This window comes from Nannospalax galili, unplaced genomic scaffold (genome assembly GCF_000622305.1).
Source record: "Nannospalax galili isolate Female #2095 unplaced genomic scaffold, S.galili_v1.0 scaffold568, whole genome shotgun sequence".
Lineage (NCBI taxonomy): Eukaryota > Metazoa > Chordata > Mammalia > Rodentia > Spalacidae > Nannospalax > Nannospalax galili.
This window is the reverse complement of record NW_008359441.1, coordinates 3233068-3254576: the sequence shown is the minus strand read 5'-3', so window position 1 is coordinate 3254576 and position 21509 is coordinate 3233068. Positions and strand designations below refer to the sequence as shown.

At 40.8% G+C, this 21509-nt stretch overlaps 1 protein-coding gene across 1 annotated transcript in view; it reads right to left on the bottom strand.

Moving 5' to 3' along the window:
* Positions 1-21509, bottom strand: part of Glg1 (golgi glycoprotein 1) — a 113781-nt gene that overhangs the window by 35366 nt on the left and 56906 nt on the right. The window contains exons 4-8 of the mRNA XM_029558614.1: positions 20826-21041; positions 9249-9452; positions 8368-8439; positions 6136-6319; positions 4243-4457 (exon numbers count right to left, since the gene is read on the bottom strand). Of these exons, the coding sequence (XP_029414474.1) occupies positions 4243-4457; positions 6136-6319; positions 8368-8439; positions 9249-9452; positions 20826-21041 (891 nt within the window). The remainder of the gene's footprint in view (positions 1-4242; positions 4458-6135; positions 6320-8367; positions 8440-9248; positions 9453-20825; positions 21042-21509) is intronic.

Sequence of the window (21509 nt, the reverse complement as noted above, 5' to 3'; positions counted from 1 at the left end):
CAGAGACCAATTGTGTCCTAACAAGACTATGAATTCTGATGCAACAACATCAGCATTGTAAGAAGTTTACTGTTTTGTTAAAGAAAAATTCGCAAGATTTCATTTAAATTACAGGTACAATTAGAAAACAAGAATATGCATACTTTCTTATTTTTCATCAACTATTTTATACAACCAAGAAGTAAATCAAAGTTTGTTCATTATGAGTTTACTAGAAAAATGCTTGTTCCTTTGCATCTGGGACTGAGAGTACCCTCTCCATCACCTGCTTTTGCTTGGCCCATCCTTTATCACAAAATAAAGGCAGCAAAACAGGTGCCTCAAAATGAGGCACAGATGAAATTAAGGATCAGAGATCCTAAGTTCAAGTATGGTTCTGGTTCTGTGTAATATTAGCTTTAAAGGATGGACAAGTTAATTAGCCTCTAAGTCTGAAGGTCTTGTATTTTTTTTTAAACTACAAATTTTAAGAAATAAATACTACACGGAAAAAGATTAGGTAAATTGCAAAGCATTTTATAGACCTAAAAGATCATTATTACTACAGATGGATAGCAGATGGTGTTGTGGGTGAGAAAAAAATTTAAATTATAGCCATTAATGGGTTCTTTTTTTTTGCCCAAATTAACGAATTTGAACACTTTGTGTCTCTGGTTTAATCCTTTCTAAGGAGTTTTCTCTGATCTGCACACATCTGAACTATGATCCCACAGGGACTCACAAGAAGGACCTGGTCCCTTCACATACTTATCAGAAACTGCAGATGAAAGGAAATAAAGAAAAATCCCAAGTGTATTATCCTAAAAGGGAGAAATATGGAGGCTTGAGCAATGGCCCAACACAAAAGAGCACAGGCCACTTCTGCAAAGGAACTGGGTTTGGTTCCCAGTACCCTCAAAGGCACTAACAACCGCCAGTAACTCCAGTTCTAAGAGATCTGGTGCCCTCTTTGTCCTTGTGGTGTACTTATATACGTACAAGTCAAACACTCATACACATAAAAATAAAAAAAAATTTAAAAAGAAATATGAAAGATTTTCAATACTTTGGGATGGAAATTATACAAATTCTTGGTGGTGATTTGGAGAAGCTAAAAAATACTGTGGCTAGCTGGTAGAAGACTCCTTATTTAAGTAGAGTGATAAACAACTTCACTTATGATATATATTGACCAAGATCAAGATACTGACATCTTTTTTCTAAGAGAAGTCAGAAGCTGTGTAGAGACTAAAGTTTTTGCAAGAATTCTGTCCATCAAATATCTATGACCCACAGGCAAAATTTAAGAACTCTTTTTGAGACAGGGTCTCCCTGAAGCCCAAGCTGGCCTAGAACTTGCTATGTAGATCAGGCTGGTCTAAAACTCAGAGATTTGCCTACCTCTGCCATCCAAGTACTGGGATTAAAGGCATGTGCCACCACACCCCATCTGAGAACTCTTTTTAAAAATATTTTATGTTATTATTTTCATGTGTATGTATGTGTCTATGTGAGTATGTGTCATGTGTGCAGGTGCCCACAGAATCCAGAGAGGATGTTGCATACCCTGGAGCTAAAATTACAAGCAGTTATGAATGGTCATGTAGGTTCTAGAAGATCAGCAAGTGCTTTTAACCACTGAGACATCTCTCTAGCCCCAATTTGAGAACTCTTAATAAATTGCAGCTAGTAGTTAAAGGGGAAGAAATGAAATGTCCTATAAAGCCTAGGAGGCTAACAACTCAAGGGATCATTGGCACTCTAGAATTCAGTGATGAAATGTGAGAAATAGACAATTAAAATATGAACTGCTATGTGAGTGTACATATATTCTGACCCCTGACCTATGAAGAAAAATCTGGGAACGTTTTGGAAAAATGATTAGCCTGGAGAATAAACTAGACCGGGCAGTCATCTCTGGCATGGGAAAGCATGAGTTCAACTTCCTCAGCCTATAAGCCAAGTGAATTTAATACTCAGGGATTGTGGGGACTGGAGAGATGGCTCAGAGATTAAGAACACTGGTTGTTCTTGCAGAAGACCCAGGTTCAAACCCCAGCACCCACATGGCAGCTAACAACTGTCTGTAACTCCAGTCCCAGGCGATCTGACAGCCTCTTCTGACCTCCGAGGGCATTGCATGACACGGGCGCATTTACCTACATGCAGGCAATACATGCATACACATTTAAAAAAAAAAAATAGGGATTATGGTAAATTTGGACGAATTATTTTGTACACATCAAGATGGTAATTGTCCTTATGCTTTTTAGCTCAGTACTTGTTGAGAAATATCAGTTGATCACTAAATCGATCCAAGCAGAGATGAAGAAAAGCTAATGGTCACTCCAGGTACTGAAATCTGTCGTGACAAGGAAGGAAACGTTGAAAAGGAAGGAAACCTACCCATATTGCTTCAGAGCATTCCTCAATCTGACTGAGGATGGCTAATGTAGAAGACTAAGGAAGGTTTCCTCCCTTTGGAGAAATGCCTTTAGTTTGGGTAAGAAAAAGTTAAAAACAAAAACAAAACCACAGGTCCATAAAAATAAAAAGTGTTTCTTTCCTAGTCAGCTAGTCTTAATGCAGTCAAAACCACACAGTTCACTATTTATGGCTACCCTCTGATTTTGAAAAGCACTTTCTTCTGGGCACAAAGGGCGATGTGGGTGGCACTTCTTTCTCTTTCAAACTGAGTCACTAGTTCTTTCAAAAGGCTAACTTTCATAAAGCCTGAAGAGTGAGCTACATGCCTCAGAAGGACACTGAGCCAGCCTATTTTCCTTTTTTTGAACACTTTATGACAGGTAGAGGCTGAGTGGAAAGATTTTTTTTTTCTGCTTCTCCACAGCCTTTTTGGGTAGAATTAAGGATGGAAAGCAAATACAACACTGGCTGTCTCCTGATTCATTCCAGGACTGGGGCCAGGCACATTCACTGGCACAGAGATTTCCTAGGGCAATTGTCATCAAGGACTGCTCCAGAGGAGCTATACTGCAACAAACTCAAACCACAGTGGATTCCAGAAGCCTTTCTTCTAGCTGAGTTTACTGTTTAAGAGCCTACATTTGTCTATTCTTCCCATCATGAGATGAACATTACTGTCCATTCTGGGTTGGGGTGAGTAACAGAAGCTAAGGTGAGAATTGAATCCATTTTCAAAGCTTATATAAACTTGAGTTTCAGACTATAAAATTCTGATTTTACATGACTAGCTAGAAAACAAAATTCAAGTAATATTCAGGTTTTAATAAAAATTCCAACAGCAGCCAGGCATAGTGACACACACCTTTAATCAGACAGGCTCACTTCTGTGAGTTCAAGGCCAGCCTGGTCTACATAGTGAGTTCCAGGACAGCTGGGGCTATAGGGAGACCATGTCTCAAAAAGACAAAAAAAAAAAGGAACAAACATGGACAAAGGCAATGAAACAGATGCATTGTATCTATAATATTATATTATGAAGTGCAGTTATACAACTGCTTATAAATATTGGATTAAGAATAAATTACTTTCTTAAGTAAAAGGTACCAATACTTCCAACCCTTTACATCCTTAGCTGAAAGTTTAGAGCTCATAAAAAATGGTGTGATTCCCTAGCTGGGTGTGGTGGCACACACTTTAATCCCAGCACTTGGGAGGCAGAGGCAGGTGGATCTCTGTGAGTTTAAACGCAGCTTCATATACAAAGCGAGTTCCAGGCCAGCTGGAGCTACAGGGAGACCCTGCCTCAAAACCACTGGGGCTACAGGGAGAAAAAAAAAAAAAAAAAAAAAAAAAAAAAAAAAAAAAAAAAAGAAATGATGGTGTGAGTCTAAAAGGACAGACTTTTTTGCTCCTTCAGGCTTGCTACATATCAGTAAAAAAGAAAAACGGCCAGAAATTTTCCATTCATGTCGACCCTTACCTCCACCTCAATCAAACCTAATAAAGATAGGCAAATTCTCTTTTAGTGAACAATCTCTTTCTTGATTATCAGAACCTGATTTGCCTTTATTCTGAGTTCAGTAATTCATTTTGTCAAGTTATTCTTTGGAAACTACAGAAGACAATGCATTTTCTTTCTAACTGCTCTTTGTATTGGTTATGAGCTCAAGCCTTGTTCTGCAGCAACTTCCAAATCCTTATTCAAATATGCCCACAGTACCTGCCACTCACTGTGATGCCAGAAATGATCCAGAGAAATCAAGAAGTATCAAGATGAGGCTCCTTGGCTACTATAAGGTGACAGCCAAGGTGACAGTAGAAAAAATTTTTCCTTACCGCCTGCTGGCAGTTCATGCCAAGGTTCCCTTTCTCACCCCGAACTACTTTCATTAGACAGTGGAGGGTTCGCCCTTTCCGATGTAATCCAGAACAGTGGTGTTCAATCTCCCCACGACAGCTGAGGATGATCTCAGGGCTCAAAGAGAAATCTTCCATCAGCATGCGTCGGTAGTCTAACATCTCCCCTTGGCACTCGCTGCTCACTTGTCGCCCTAAGTTGGGGTGTCAGTAAACCATAGTTATGATGAGCTTGAGGATCAGAAATCACAACACATTAGAAGCACACATCTCTGTTTGGAACAGAATATGCCATTCATACTAGCATCTGACTGAAACGTTTAGGACTCAGCAAAAGGTTGTTTTGGTTTTTTCTTTTTAAATATTTTATTATTTTTATTTTCTGTGTATGAGTGTATTGCCTGCATGTATGTGAATACACCTGTGTCATCCAATGCTGCAGAGGTCAGAAGAGGGCTTCGGATTCCCCTGGAACTGGAGTTAAGGACAGTTCGTAGCCACCATGTGGGTGCTGGGAATCGAAGCCGGGTCTCCTCTGCAAGAGCGGTCAGTGCTATTAACCGCTGAGCCATCTCTCCAACCCCCTTGATTTTTTCTTTAATTTTTATTTTAGTGTATGAGTGTATTTCCTGCACATATGTGAGTGCACCCTTGTTGTGCAACGCCCTCGAAAGTCAGAAGAGGGTGTTGGATCCCCTGGGATTGAAGTTGCAGACAGTTGTTAGCTGCCACGTGGGTGCTGAGACTTGAACCTGGGTCCTCTGCAAGAGCAATCAATGCTCTTGACTGCTGAGCCACCTCTCCAGACCCAGAACTCAGCAAAAGTTTGGTTTTTAAAAATATTTTATTTATTTATTTTTGGTCTTTTGAGACAGGGTCTCTCTGTAGCCCCAGGTGGCCTAGAACTCACTTTGTAGACCAGGCTGGCCTCGAACTCACAGAGATCTGCCTGCCTCTGCCTCTGGAGTGCTGGGATTAAAGGCATGCACCAACACACCCAGCTATTATTTTTATGTGTATGAGTGTTACGCCTATATGTAAGTAAGTGCACCCATGTCATGCAATGCTGGCAGAGGACAAAAGAGGCTGTCAGATCCCCCTGGAACTGGAGTTATAGGCAGCTGTTGGCTGCCATGTGGGTGCTGGGATTTGAACCTGGGTCCTCTGCAAGAACAGTCGGTGTTCTTAATTGCTGAGCTATGTTTCCAGCCCTCAGCAAAAGTTTTAAGAGCATAAAGCAAGCTTAGACTACAAAGACCCAGGTTTATCCTGCAGGGTTATGTATTACACAGACCTTATAAACTAACAATGTAAATGCTTTGCATTGCAAGTTTTTTCCTTTCTTTTTTCCTTTAATGTGGGAGACTGAACCCAGGGCCTCATTCATACTGTGTTGCTCTTGGCCACTGGGCTGTATCCCCAGCCCCAGACATCTTGGCAGTATAAGAAAACTTTTGAGGATAAAAATGAAACCTAGGAGAAAAATCTCTATTTCTTAAACAGTTAAAGTTTGTGGAAAGAGTACCTTTTAAGTGTTTATGATAGTGTTCCCATGTCTTTCAGTTATAAATGTCAATAGGGAAAAGTTTAAAAACAAAACAAAAAACAACTTCCTTCACTCCCTGCCCATCAAAAACATAAAAAAAGTTACCTAGCCAGTTTGTTTAGTGATAGCCATAATCTGAAGTCAAATCTCTCTGACTTGAAACTCATATGCTACAGTTAGTCCACTCTTCTAAACAAACGCTACAGCAAGCATTCTAATCATTAAAGTCAGTGAAACAAATAGAAGAGGAAAGTACCAAGGAGAGGTACAAGGAGCTTTAGAATGTGAACTGGAAACAAAAGAGATGAAAGGAAATGAAGCATCACCTCTGTGCACAGCTGACTCCAAGCACATTAGAAGGTAGGAGAGCCTGGCTTCCCGGGACCGAGGAAGGTTTTCCACATTGCACCGGTATTTCTTCAAGTCACTCTTACAGGATTTGGCCAATGAATAACTGACTTTATAATCCTGGGCAATGAGCTTTTGACGGGTGGTTAGGGCTTCTCTACACTGAGGGAAAAGAAAGAATAAGAACTCTCGTGACTCAGCTGTCTGAGTCGCTAAAACTCAAGACCAAGATTGTCAACAACTACATTTTTATTAAAATGCCTATCTGGAAGGTTGGTTAAATCTGGCACTAGTAGCCTGGTATGATGGTGCTCACCTTTAACTTCAGTACTCTGGAGGCAGATGCAGGTGGATATCTGTGAGTTCAAGGCCACCGCCTGGTCTACACAGCCAGTTCCAGGCCAGCTGGGGCTACAGGGAGACCCTGTCTCAAAAAAAAGACAACCTCCCCTCAAAAAATATCTGGCCCTAATCTGGAAAGAGTTAACTGGTGAAAATTTCGTAGTAAACTGGTAACTGTCACTATAAGAGCATTACACAAATGTTTGGTGGATGCTAACACATTAACTTGACACAGTATTTTCCTCTTCAACCATATTCCTAATATAAATTCCACAATAACCAAATAACAACTGACATTACATTTACATGTTCATTGTATACAAGTTACTGATCACAAGGCAGTAAACAGTAAACATAAGGAAGCCTAAACAAGGAACCTTTCTTCAGCTGCATAAGAAGGTAAAAATTAGCAAACTAGTTACTTTTCAACATGATTCAAAGACTCTTCTATCTATCTGGGGACAGGACAGGACTAGCAGTAATAAGAGCATTCAATGAGGCAATGCTGTGTATTTTGACACTACGGGGGAAAAATTAAGCAGCTAGCAACCTGTGAAGGACATTGTTATAGCTAGCCTACACAGCTGAGTACACAGAGCTGGCCTCAGTGTGATTCTGATCAAAACAATTTCTCCAATGTTACTCCCAAATGACTTCTCATTGTCTACTTATAGGTGTCTGTAGTTGTACCAGAACACGTATGTGGAAGGTCCGAAGACAACTCACAGGGGGTCTGTTCTCTCCTCACTCTATCATGTGGGTTTTCTGTTGTTGTTCGGTCTTTATGGGGACAAGTTTCCCTGTAGTCCCAGTTGGCCTGGACTCACTATGTAGACCAGGCTGGCCTCAAACTCAGAGATTCCCCTGCCTCTGCCTATCAAGTGCTGGGACTAATGGCGTGTACCACCACACCCAGCTCATGTGGGTTCTTAAACTCAGGTTGTTAGGAAGGTGGCAAGTGCCTTTACCCGTTGAGACATCTTACAGTCCTTGCTTGCAGACTGGCCTGGAACTTTAGGTTCTCCTACCTTAGCCTCCTGAGGCAAGGCATTACAGGAATGTGTCACCACACCAGGTGCCCAAATATGCTTTGATTATCTACTTAAATACAAGTGTCTCACCTCTGGAAAGGCAATGTTTTATTAGTCATTCATATGTTGGCATAGTCAGTCCTATGAATCCACAGACTGAAAATATTTGGGGAAAAGAAAATTGTGTTGTACTAAATATATACAGATGATTTCTGGTCATGATTACCTAAACAGTATCATGTAGCAGCTATCTACATCTCATTTACACTGTATGAAATATAAGTAATCTAGATGTGGTTTAAAGTTCACAGGAGAACGTGCATAGGTGACATACAAACACTATACCATTTTACATAAGAAACTTGACCATCTAATTTGGCAACCGAGCATATGGAAACTATCTTTAGAAACAGCCTTCTGTGGATTCCACAAGTTAGCAGTATAACGAAGGGTGGCAGAAGTGGTAGCACATGCTAAGCCCAGCAGCTGGGATGTAGAGGTGAGAGGAGCAGGAGTTCAAGGTCATCCTTGGCTATCTATTGAGTCTGAGGCCACTCTGAGTTATGAGACCCTGTTTCAGGAACAATCACCCAGGTAGAGCATAATAACAAATGCCTTCAATCCCAGGATTTAGGAGGCAGAGGCCTGGGGAAGCCTGATCTACATAGGAGCCAGAGCTCAGGCCAGCCAAGTCTTCATAGTGAGACCTGGCCTCAAAAAAGAAAGGAAGGGAGGGAGAGAGGGAGGGAAGGAAGAAGAACAACCACTCAAAACCAAGAAAAGGATTATGACAAGTTTAAGAAATTAGTAAGACATTAGCTCACTTTAAAGTACTACCTTTTCACTCATGGATTCTTCAAATTTATGATTAAAAAGGCATTTATATACTCTTCCTTCACCAGCTTGAGTCTGTAAGACAGAACAGACATACTGTTATTAGCTAAGCAGTTATACTGTTAATAATCCAATCTCATGTCGAACTTTCTATTAAAAATACACTAATAATTAGAGAACTCAAGGGCATGTCAAGAGTGAGTCTCCTTTCTCACAATTTGATGCTAGGCAGAAAGACTTATAATCAGTGGCTCTGACAGTTGATGCTATTAATCCAAAAGAGCAGGCAAAAAGGAAGGGCATGAAAGTCACTCTCAGTTCTTTGTTGTGCCAAAACAAAGGTTGAGGGTACAGCTCAGTGGAAAAGTAGGTGCAGTCTAGGAGACTAGCATGGACGAAGTATTGCACTCAACCCCCAGCACTAAAGAGGGGAGAGGGGAAAGGGCAGGAGAGGAGAAAAGAGAGATAGAGTTGTCAATGGATCAGCATGTAATAGCCAAGGACTTTTTAAAAGTTAGATACCAATTTTGTTTGCCTTAATCAAAACCATACAAATAAGTCTATCAGTTTTAGCCAAAGAACAGATATGAACAGAATTTCCTGATAAGATTCCAATAGATAAAACAGACTTCCAAGAACTGAAATTGAAAGGCGAGAGAAAAAATAATGTGCACAGACTGTCAGAAGCAAACTGTTAACTAGATGTTAATTCTTCAAGACTGAGCATCCAATACTATTTTTTATTTTGGGAAAAATTCTATCTTCTCCTTCAATGGCTCTTCTGCATTGCAGGTTTGTGACAGCTTATTTTATTTTGAAATACAGCATTACAGATATTTAAAAAGAAGAGGAAGAAAAGAAGAACAGCTTCTTAATTGACTCACATTTTCACAAAAACGCTCCCGATCATCTCGGCAAGCGAAGTACAAATGCCGGTCTAAATGAAAGTCATCCGAGGACAGCTCAGCCACCCGGAGAATGGCTTTCTTGCAGAGTTCAGAGACTTGAACTTTGGGCTCTTTTTCTTCTGCTTCCTTCACCAGACCTTTCTCCAAGCATGATACCACCTCACCTTGTGAATGTGCATCCTAAAGTAGAAGATATTTTAAAACTTTCACCATGAGGGGTTCAAATAAATTTCATTTGGTTAAAAGGAAGTAGGGGCCTGGAGAGATGACTCAGCAGTTAAAGAGCACTAGTTGCTCTTGCAGAAGACGGGTTCAATTCTCAGCATCCACATGGCAGCTAACAACCATCCATAACTCCGTTTCAAAGGAATCCAATGTCCTTGACTGACCTCTGTGGGCATTGTACAACATGGGTACACTTACATATATGCAGACAATACACTCAATACACACAAAAATAAATCTTTTAAAAGAATAGTGACCTGTGGGGCGTGGTGGTGCACACCTTTAATCCCAACATGCCAGAGGCAGAGGCAGGTGGATCTCTGTGAGTTCAAGGCCAGCCTCGTCTACTTAAGTGAGTTCCAGGACAGCTGGGGACTACAGGAAGACCCTGTCTCCAAAAGACCCCCCTCCCCCCAAAACAAAACAAAACAATAGTGACCTGGAGAGATGGTTCAGCAATTAAGAGCCATACTGTTCTTGCAAAGGACCTGGGTTTGGCTTCCAGCACCCCTATTGGCAGCTCACAACCGCCTGTAATTCCAGGCCCTGATGATTTGATATCCTCATCTGGCCTCCTTGGATGCTACATGAAGATGTACAACCCCATACATACACAGACACACAATTTAATAAATTAACTTTTGGGGGCTGGGGAGATGGCTCAGTGGTTAAGAGCACTAACTATTCTTGCAACAACCCATGTTCGATTTCCAGCACCCACATGGCAGCTGATAATCATTCATAACTCCAGTTGCAGGGGACCTGCGCCTTCTCCTGACTTCCACGGACACTGCAGGACACAGGTGCACTTACAAACATGCAGGCAATACTCATACATACAAAATAAAAGTAATAAATAGAATTTTTTTTTTTTTGGTCTTTTTGAAGCAGGGTCTCTCTGTAGCCCCAGCTGTCCTGGAGCTATGTAGACCAGGCTGGCCTTGAACTCACAGATATCCACCTCCCTCTGCCTCCCAAGTGCTGGAACTACAGGCGTGCACAACCATGCCTGACTATAAATAAAACTTTTTTAAAAAATTAATTTTTAAAACCTCAAAATATAATTATCTTACTGATACCCTATTGAGTAATCAAATGAGAATCAACCACACTGGGAAAGTGCATGAAAATTTGCTCAAAAATCTTTAGGGTAGGGTGGAGAGATGGCTCAGATGTTAAGAACACGTACTGTTCTTCCAGAGAACCTGAGTTCTACTTCCAGCACCTATATCAGGTAGCTCACAACTGCCTGTAACTCCAGCTCCAGAGCATCTAACACTCCCTACTGGTCTCTGTGGACAGTGCACTCATGTACACAGACACACACATCCACGCCTGGCTTTAAAATTGTTTTTGTGTGTACAAGTGTATTGCCTGCATGTATGTAAGCATACTCGTGCGTGCGATGCCTGGGTAGGTCAGAAGAGGGCGTCAGATCCCCTGGAACTGGAGTAATGGATAGTTGTTAGCCGTCATGTGGGTGCTGGGAATCAAACCTAGGTCATCTGCAACAAGAGCAGCCAGTGCTCTTAACCATTGAGCCATTTCACCAGCCCACATACATAACTTTAAAAAAAAAAATTTTTTTTTTTTTTAGACAGGGTCTCCCTGTAGCCCCAGGTGTCCTGGAACTCACTATGTAGACCAGGCTGGCCTCGAACTCACAAAGATCCACCTGCCTCTACCACCCAAGTGCTAGGTTTAAAGGTGTATGCCACCATGCCCAACTGAAATATATACAAAATTTTAATGGAATTCGGTGTGAGGTAAATGTTAACACTGCCCTGGTCTTAGACTTTTTATTTTTATTTTACCTATTTACCAATCTATCTCTCTCTCTCTCTCTCTCTCTCTCTCTCTCTCTCTCTCTCTCTCTCTCTCTCTCAAAAGCAAACCAGCTGAGCCAGCATGATGGCGCCAGCCTTTAGTCCCAGCCCTTGGGAGGCAAGAGGTAGGCAGATCTGAGAGTTCCAGGCCAGCTGGGGCTACAGGGATACCCTGTCTCAAAAAGACAAGAAAAAAACTGGAAATGCAGCTCAATAGTAATGGATGTGCTTAACACTAATATGTATACAATCCTAGATTTGATTTTCAGTACTAAAACAACACTAACAACAACACAAACCCACAAGAAATACAGACTCCATTAAGAAAATGCTGAGGACTGAAGAGATGGCTCAGCAGTTAAGACCACTTGCTATTCTTGCAAAGGACCTGGGTTTGGTTCCCAGCACTCACATGGCAGCTCATAACAGTTCTAGTGGGAACTGACACCATCCTCTGACCTCTGCAGGCACCAGGCACACACATGGTATAAAACACACACAAGCAAAACCCTCACAGACATAAAATTTTTAAAAATTTTCACAATGCTAGGAAGATCATCTTTGTTTTTTTTTTTTAAAGTTTTTTTTAAGAGACTTTATTATTTTTATTTTTTTCTGTGTATGAGTATATTGCTTACATGTACGCAAGTGCAGCCATGTTGTGCAGTGCCCACTGAGGTCAGTAGAAAGTATCGGATCCCCTGGAACTGGAGTTATGGACAGTTGTTAGCCACCATGTAGGTGCTGGGAATCAAACACAGGTCCTCTGCAAGAGCAGCCAGTGCTCTTAATTGCTGAGCCATCTCTCCAGCCCCTTTTTCTGTTTTTTACTGCCATCAAATATCACCAAAAGACACTAGCTACTGCATACTGCTACTCACTTGGATGGTTTGGATTGATCTTAATGTGATTTAGAAAGACTACCACCATTTATACAAACTGCTATTGGGAATTTTTCTGAAACTATCTAACAATTACCTTTAATTCTACGTTGTACTGTCCCATTGCAACTATAAGCACTCCTTCATTCCAAACAAACATTCTTTAAGTATTATATATTCTAAAAAGAAAAAATTTTCTGTTCTGGATTCCTAATCTATGTTTGTAAGCGCCTACAGTAACTTCAGAAGTATAACCATTAAAACAAATTAAAGCAGCTCAAAATAGATCATTGCTACTTACACACACACATACACACACACAAACACATGTAGGAGCTTTTAAACCATCAGTATATAATAAAAAACATTCTAAAAACCAGGTAGGGGAACACCAATTTCAGGCAAAATTTCAATAAACGAACTATATACTTTCTACTTTAAATAGAATTTGTTCTACAAAGTGCTTAGCTGAAATGTTCATATGGTCTCCTAACACACCTATAAAGAGAACAGAGTGGGATCTACCATGAAGATGAAAAACAGAGACTGTGTTAATGCCAGTCATCTGAGCTGTAGAATATAAAGTAGCTAACTAATAATTCGTCTTCTATTTTTCTAGATCTACATTAAATGTGAGTGGATACAGTCTACAAAAATACTAAACTTTCTGTGAGCTTAGCATATTTCTGAAGCACATTCGTACCTCTCAATGCTTTCAAAGGTTTACAGACCTAAAGCTGATTAAGCACATCCCACTACTAGATTTCAGGCTGTCCTGTTTTTTCTTTACAATACTGGGAAGAAACACAGACAGGGTCTTGTTCATGTTACGTAAGTATTCTCTAGCTCAAATACATCCTCAGCCAGGCCATCATATTCTTTGCCTGGACTGTGACTTTTTCAGTAACTACATGAGTATATCCAATGACTGGAAACAGGATGACTGAAAAGGTTTATTGGAGAGCAATTCCAAAGAGGGAAAATTCTTAAGAGATGAATGGCAAAAAATTAAAGTCAGAGAGAAAAGATTCCCTGCAACTTGCATGCGCGTGTATGTGTGTGTGTGTGAGAGAGAGAAAGAAAGAGAGAGGGGGAGAGAGATTTAGTTTAGTTTATATGTATGAGTGTTTTGAGTGCATGTATGTAAGTGCATCACATGTGTGCAATAACTACAGAGGCCAGAAGCAGGTGTCAGGTCCTGGAACTGAAATTATAGATGGTTGTTAGCTATTGTGGGTGCTGTGAATCGAACCTGGATCCTCTGCCAAGAGTTGCCAGTACTCTTAACCACTGAGCATTCTCTCCAGTCCCGTAAGGCTTTTTTCCCCCTTATCTTTGAGTGCCATTTAGGCAAGGCCTATACACTTTTACTGTCTAAAGAAGAAATAAATCAATGATAAAGGACTATATAGTAAGACTGTTTCAAATAAACAAAACAAGCCCCCAATTATCAAACACTATCCTATATTCAGTTTTATTTAGATGGCTGCTAGAAATTTTCTCCTTCCAATTTAAAAAATTCTAAATCTTGATAATGGATAATGTATAAAAATGTAAAAATGTACAGTCTCACTTCTGACTACAAGAATCAAAAGGAAAAGCTCAGCACACACCTTTAGTCCCAGTACTCAGAAGGCAGAGGTAGGTGGATCTCTGTGAGTTTAAGGCCAACCTGGTCTATATAGCGAGTTCTAGGCCAGCTGGGGCTACAGGGAGACCCTGTCTCAAAAAAAAAAAAAAAAAAAGAATCAAAAGGAAAGGAAGAACCTGCATGTTTTATTATGAAATTTGAGAAATTGTGGTTCATACTGAGAAGCACTGTTAAAAAGTTTCAAAAGGTTTAAGAAAGGACGTTAAAAATGATAGTATGATAGGGGCTGGAAAGACGGTTCAGCAGCTAAGAGCACTGGCTGCTCTTGTAGAGGAACTGGGTTCAATTCCCAGAACCTACATGTCAGCTAATAACCGTCTATAATTCCAGTTCCAGGGGCTCACACCCTCTTCTGACCTCTGTAGGCACTGCATGACACAGGTGCACATGCAGGCCATACACTCATACACATAAAATAAAAATAATAAATAAGATATATAAAACATAACAGCATGATAGACAACCCTTGGTAGAAGCTTAGTCTTTAATCCTAGAATGATATGGTGAGGACATGATTTCCATAATGAGTTAAGTGTTTTCCTGTTTTATGTGTATGGTTTATAATTATTTTGAACATGCCACCAGAAAGACTAAACATTTAGGGTTATTATTTTGCTTAATGATTCCATGTACTTCTTAAGAGATTTAAGACTAGGGACTAGAGAGATGGCTCAGTGGTTAAAATCACTGGCTGCTATTGCAGAGGGCCCAGGTTCTGTCCTCAGCACGCACATGGCATCTAACAACCGTCTGTCAACTCCAGTTCCAGGGGATCTGGAGCCCTCTTCTGACTTCCAAGAGTACTGCATGACATGAGTGTACTCACATACATGGCAGGCAAAATATTCATACACATAAAAATAAGCTATTAAGGTTACCAACCAGATTCTTTAGCTGGGCACTTCAGGTCTCCTGAACTTTCTCTCAGTTCCCCAGCTGCTCTGCTTTTGAGGCATGAGTCCAGATTAAATTCAAGCTGCTCCCTCCTGGAGGGGGTCCCCCAATGTCTCCATACTATACCCATGATTATGGCCTCTGGTATCCCCAGCACTTGTTTTCATCTTCATCACATTCCTGGCTGAAGACTCACACCCACACCTATACCACCAAGAGCCCCTTAAGGTGGCCCATATCCCAGGCCCATTCTATGTTCAATCAAACTGAACTAAGGTCTCTCCAGAGTAGAGCTCCTGACTGATGCTTTTCCGCCTCCCCTGAGCTTTGCAGACCCAGCAAATGCTCCAAGCCCACTCCTCATTTTGGAACTTTACACTGTTCCTGGGTGCCCTCTGGTGGATCAACTCTAGCCTTTCTCCTCTGTCTTCTCAGCCTTGACATGTCAGTTTCCCCACATGTGCAGGAGAGAGATGTTCTAGGAAGAGGATAACATCTAGAAGTGGGTAGAAGAGGCTTAGTACGTGTAGAAACCATGGAGATGCATGCATGTAATCTCAGCACTTAGGCGGTAGAGGCAGGAGGGAGATTCAAGGCCAACCTGGGTTACATGAGAACCTATCTCAATGAAGATTGCAGAGAGTATTATAATGGTTTCAAAAAATATTGAAGATAGCATTATAATGGTTTCAAGAACCCCATAAAGGGACTAAGGAGATGGTGCAGCAGTTAAGAGCACTGGCTGCCCTTGTAAAAGACTTTGGTTTGGTTATTAGCACCCATATGATGGCTGTTAACTCCAGTTTCAGAGAATTCAGTGCCCCCTTTTAGCCTCCACAGGCATTAGGCATACATGATACACACACAGGCAAACAAAACACTCATACACATAAAAGTAAAGAAATCTTTAAAAAAAAAAAAACCATAAAGAATCTTATATTTCACTTTATAGCAATTATACCATCTCACATTAGGTCATAACATTGCTTCTACTGGATGGTTTCATTTATTCTGTTTCAAATTATTTTGTTTTACATTGTGATATTCAATTTATTATGGCTGTAAATATTAGCCTAACTTTTCCTAAGGCTCAGATACTAAACTTACAAATATTGTTGCTTTTATTGTTTCTTTCTTTTTTCATTGTATGAGATGGAATCATGTAGCCCAGGTTGGTCTGTAACTTACTACATAGCCAAGGATGGCTTTGAATTCCTGATCTTCCTGCCTCTACCTCCCAAATACTGGAATTACCTGGATTATAGGCATACATCACAATGCTCAGATTTTTTGGGGGGTGGGGTGGGGTGGGGTGAGACAGGGTCTCCCAGTAGCCCCAGCTGGTCTGGAACTCACTATGTAGACCAGGCTGGCCTTGAACTCAGAGATCCGCCTGCCTCTGCCTCCTGAGAGCTAGGATTAAAGGTGTGCGCCACCATGCCTGGCAGATATTTTTTCAAACAATGGTATTTCCAGAGTTCACTGGAGTTACTGAGCTACTTGGTTCTGCCTGTTTAATTAACTGAAATATATACAAATATTTGACATTGAAGATTGTATGTCTAGGGCTGGGGATGTAGCTCACTGGTAGAGTACTTGCCTAACATAACAGCTCATGGATTTAATCCCCAGCACTGCCAAAAAAAAAGTTAAGAAGAGACGAAGAGAAGGGAAGGGGGGAGGGGAGAAGGGAGAGAAGAGAAATAGGGCAAACTGAGGAACTGACACAACTGCTGTTTAACATGCTCTGTCTAGCATACATGAGGCCCTGGGTTCAATTTAGCACTGCAAAAATTAAATAAAGTGACACACACCTATTAATTCTAACACTCAGAAAGAGAAATGGAACTAAGAAAATCAAGAGTTCAAGGGTATTCTTGGCTATTCAGCAAGTTCCATGTAAGACTGAGCTACAGAAGACCCTGTCAAAAGAAGACTGAGAGATGGCTTAGGGGGTGAAACGCTTGCTGTACAATGGTTAGGACCAGAGTAGGGATCTCCAGAACCTAACGTAAATGCCAGGTGTGCATAGTAGCCCACCTGTAACCCCAGCACTTCAGGGGCAGAGGAGGAAACCCTGGAGCAAGCTGGCTTGCTAGACTACAGACAAATCAATGAACTCTGGGTTCAAGTAAAAGACCCTGCTTTAAAGTAGAGAAACAAGGAAGACATGTGCATACACACAAACATGCATACACTCATGCATGCACATCTCACAGACACAGACAAAAGAGACTATTTAGCGCTATTTATATATATGACCCTATAAATGGACTTAAGGATTTTTTTTTTTTTTTTTGAGACAGGGTCTCCCTGTAGCCCCAACTATCCTGGAACTCACTATGTAGACCAGGCTGGCCTTGAACTCACAGAGATAAGCCTGCCTCTGCCTCCCTAGTGCTGGGATTAAAGGTGTGTGCCACCATAAAGATTTTTTTAAAAACATATGTATATGTGAATAGTGGTGATTAAACCCAGGCCTTGTGCGTGCTAAGCAAGGGTTCTACCAGTGAACTCCACTTTAGTCCTCAATAGACTGTAAGATATTTATTTATTTATTTATTTATTTATTTATTTATTATTTATTGCGAGGTATGGTAATGTGTGCCATGGCACTTGTGTGGAGGTTAAAGGATAACTTGTAGGAATCAGGTTCTCCACTTCCACCATGTAGGTCTAGGGGATCAAACACAGGTAATCAGGCTGCAAGTGCCTTTATCCACTTAGCTACCCTACTAGTCCAATAAATTTTAATTAATTCTATTCTGGTAAGAAAAAGTCTGCCTGAAAAAACAAAAAACTGTCAGTGTCTTGATCAGAGTTTAGAAATTTGAAGGGTAGTACTTTTTTATTTTTTTATTTATTTATTTTGTCTTTTTGAGAAGGTCAGCCTGTAGTCTCAGATGGTCTAAAACTCATTATGTAGACCAGGCTGGCCTCCATCTCAGACATCTACCTGCCTCTGCCTCCTGAGTGACGGGATTAAAGGCATGTGCCACCATGTCCAGCTCACTCTCATTTTTAAACATGACTGCGGCCCCAAAGGGAAATGTATAGAAAGGAACATGCTCTTTCTATGAGGCACAAATGTAAGCAGAGTCCACTGTCCCTTAAGAAAATCTGTACAATTAGTAATTTGACCTAACTGGTAGTTATATCAAAAGATAAAAATGAGTGGCTAGAAAGATGGCTCAGCAGTTAAGAGCACTGGCTGCTATTGAAGAAGATCTGGGTTCGTTCCCAACACCCACATGGCAGCTAATCTCCAACTCCAGGGATCCGACACTCTCTTCTAGTCTCTTCAGGCATGCATGCATGTTGTAAATATACATGCAGGCAAGCATTCACACACATAAAAAAATGAATAAATTCAAAAAAATTTTAAATAAAAATGAATTGAATATGTTGGAACACATTTGAAATCTATAATGCCAGCATTTGGGAGGCAGTGTGGCTACATACCTTGTCTCAAAACAAACAAGCAAGCAAACAAAAAAGATAAAAAGAAGTGCTCAATGAAGGTTCGTGGAAACATCCTTTGCTATTCTATAAGAATTGGATAGACAATCTTGTTGCCTGCAGCTCCAGCAGTTAATACGTGCAGTACCACCATGTACTTAGAAACATGCAACTGAATACGGGTTTTACATGGGTAATTCAGAGAACCGCGGAAGTGAATCAGCTACTGCCCTTATAGTCAATAGACAAGAATTACCATAAAGGGAAACTGTAATGCTCTACTCTTCAGTATGACCCTAATGGCAATGTAAAATTGGACCACTGCAGATTCCTAAAAAGGTCTGTCAGGAACCCCGACGTGGAGATTTATTTTAAGAGTGAGGTTTAGGGGCTAGAGAGCTGGCTCAGCAGTTAAGAGCAGGTGCCATTCCTCCAGAGGACCCAGGTTTGGTTCCCAATACCCACATGGTAGCTATCAACTTTGTCCTTAACTCCAGTTCCCGGGAATCAAATGCCTTCTTCTGACCTCTGCAGGCACTACATGCATGTGGTACAATTATATACACAGGAGAAAACACTCATACAAAACAAACATCATTTTCTTTAAAGTGAGATTTACGGGGCTAGAGAGCTGGTTCAGCGGTTAAGAATACTGTTCTTGCAAAAGACCCAGGTTGGAATCCCAGCACCCATATGGCAGCTAACAACTGTCCATAACTCCAGTTCCAGGGGATCTGACAACTTTTTCTGTCCTCTGCAGGCATTGCACAACATGGGTGCACTTACCTACATGCAGGCCTAACACTCATACACGTAAAATAAAAGATAAAATTAAAAATTAAAGTGAGATTTAGAATCAGACCTCTAATGCCCCAAATAAAGTCAGAGGAGCTTTCTGCAATTATCAGGGTGACTTAAGTGCTTTTCTGCCATTTCTTGGGTCTGTTAAGAAAGAAATAAAAATTGCATTCTTTATTAAAACTGGCCTTTTTTTTGGTCTTTTTGAGACAGGGTCTCCCCATAGCCCCAGCTGACCTGGAACTCACTATGTAGGCCAGGCTGGCCTCGAACTCACAGAGATCCTCCGCCTGCCTCTGCCTCCCAAGTGCTGGGACTAAAGGCGTGTGCCACCACACCTGGCTTTACATTTATTTCTTACAACCTAACAGGCCCCAAACTGGCCTTTCTTTAGTATGCCAAGATTACAGAGCTTTTAAGTCTTGACTGAAGACACCTATGAAAAGAAGCCTGTGCTGATGTCAAGAAGCACCTGGGTTTGGGGACAACTAGACAATACCTAGCACTAAGCTCTTCATCTCAGTGCGTGCTCAGTGACAGGGTCCTAACACTATGCCCCATTTGTCAAAGATGTCTGCAAACCATGAATAAAGAGGACAAGGAAACAACAGGTTTGAATTTCCACCTTACGACCCAAACAACAGATTAATGAGCAGCAGCAACTAATGCCACGGGATTCTTGAGTGCCTCTCCCACTGCAATTCATTACTTTTCAAGAATTTCCTTCCAGTACTTGGGAGGCAGAGGCAGGCGGATCTCTGTGAGTTCGAGGCCAGCCTGGTCTACATAGTGAGTTCCAAGACAGCTGGGGCTACAGGGAGACCCTGTCTCAAAAAGACATATATATATTTCCTTCATTTTTGCTGAACAAGTTCAGAAACAAACTTCCACCTGTAACCTGTTCAACAGACTAATAATTTCAAACATAAGATCAGTTATAACTAATAAAGAAGAAATTAGGTAGTTATTTTTGTTCTATCTTTAGTATAATCAATTCTTCAGCTAACCAGCTCACACATTTTTCGTCTGACAAGCCAGAAGTAGCTTTACGTATCTTCTTTACATATCTTCAAGTTTTTAAATATTTAATACTTTAATACCTTATTTTACAGACGGAAATAACTTGCTAAATAACTTTTTATAGTTAACAGCGATACATATGAAGGGGAAGATTAGAGAACTCAGGTATCTCTGCTAGAAGCAGCTTACAGGTGATTTTGAAGATAACATTACCCTGAGCAGATATTAATTTCTGTGCTTCCAGATAACAATGCTGTAATGACTAATCTTGACTGCTAATGTGATGGGTTTTAGAATCATTTAGGAGATTAACCTCTGCGTGTTGTCTGTGAGGATGCTTCCAGAGTTGAACTGAGACAGGAAGACTTAATCTGAATGTGGGCGGCATCATTCAAAGGAAATCTAAGGCCCTGGACTGACAAAAAGAAGAAAGGAAGAGGAACAGCCATCATCTCCTTCTGCTTCCTTACTGTGTCTGAGATAGAACCAGCAGCCTCACGCTCCTACCACCATGCCTTCCCCCCTTGACAGGCTGTGTCTGTTCTTAAACTGGAAGCCCAGTTGCTTGTCAGGTATTTCTCAAAGCAACACAAAATATAACTAAAGTAAATATTCACATATTTTGTTATAAACCCACAAAATGCATTCCTAAATCAATTAGTCTTAAGATCTTAGGGGGAGCTGCAAAAAGTTTCTTTTAATTTTAACTTTGAAATGCCCTCAAATCCCAGTTTGTTCCCATATGAGTTTTCATTTACCAAGTTGACAGGTTCACTCAAGAAGCCAAGGTAGTAAATACCTTTTCACCAAGGCGAATGCTGCCACATTTCAGAATGTTGATGTCATTTTTGCAGTCATCCATGAAGCCACAGATTAAACGATAATCACTGAAAATGATAGCTGTCATTTTGGTGATGTATTGGTGACACTGATATTCAGTGATATTGCCTCGGTGATCCACCAAGCAGGAAACCATGTAACCTTTTCCAACTGGTTCATCAGCACATTCTTTAATCTGTTCAAAACAAAGTTGCTGCTTTACACAACCATGCTGTATTCACGTCAAATAACTTTTCTCGAACTCACAGAGGATCCGCTGTGGATTTAATCCAGCTGGAATTAAAGGCGTGTGCCACCACTCCCAGCTAAATAACTTTTCTTTTTGAGATAGGGTCTCCCTGTAACCCCAGCTGGCCTAGAGATCCACCTGCCTCTACCTCCCAAGTGCTGGGACTAAAGGTGTGCACTACCACACCAGGCTACATACATATCAAATAACTTGAAAGAAAATGGTTATTTTCCTATTGATTTCCTAACTCTATACATAGGAGACAAAAAGAAAAATGTTTAGAAAAAAAGTGATTCTGAAGAAAAAGTTTTTTAAAAAAAAGTAGAAATGGAAGCTAGATGCAGTGGTTCACACCTATAATTCCAGCACTTGGAAGGCTGAGGCAAGAGGACTCTCCTACATGCTTAAGGACAT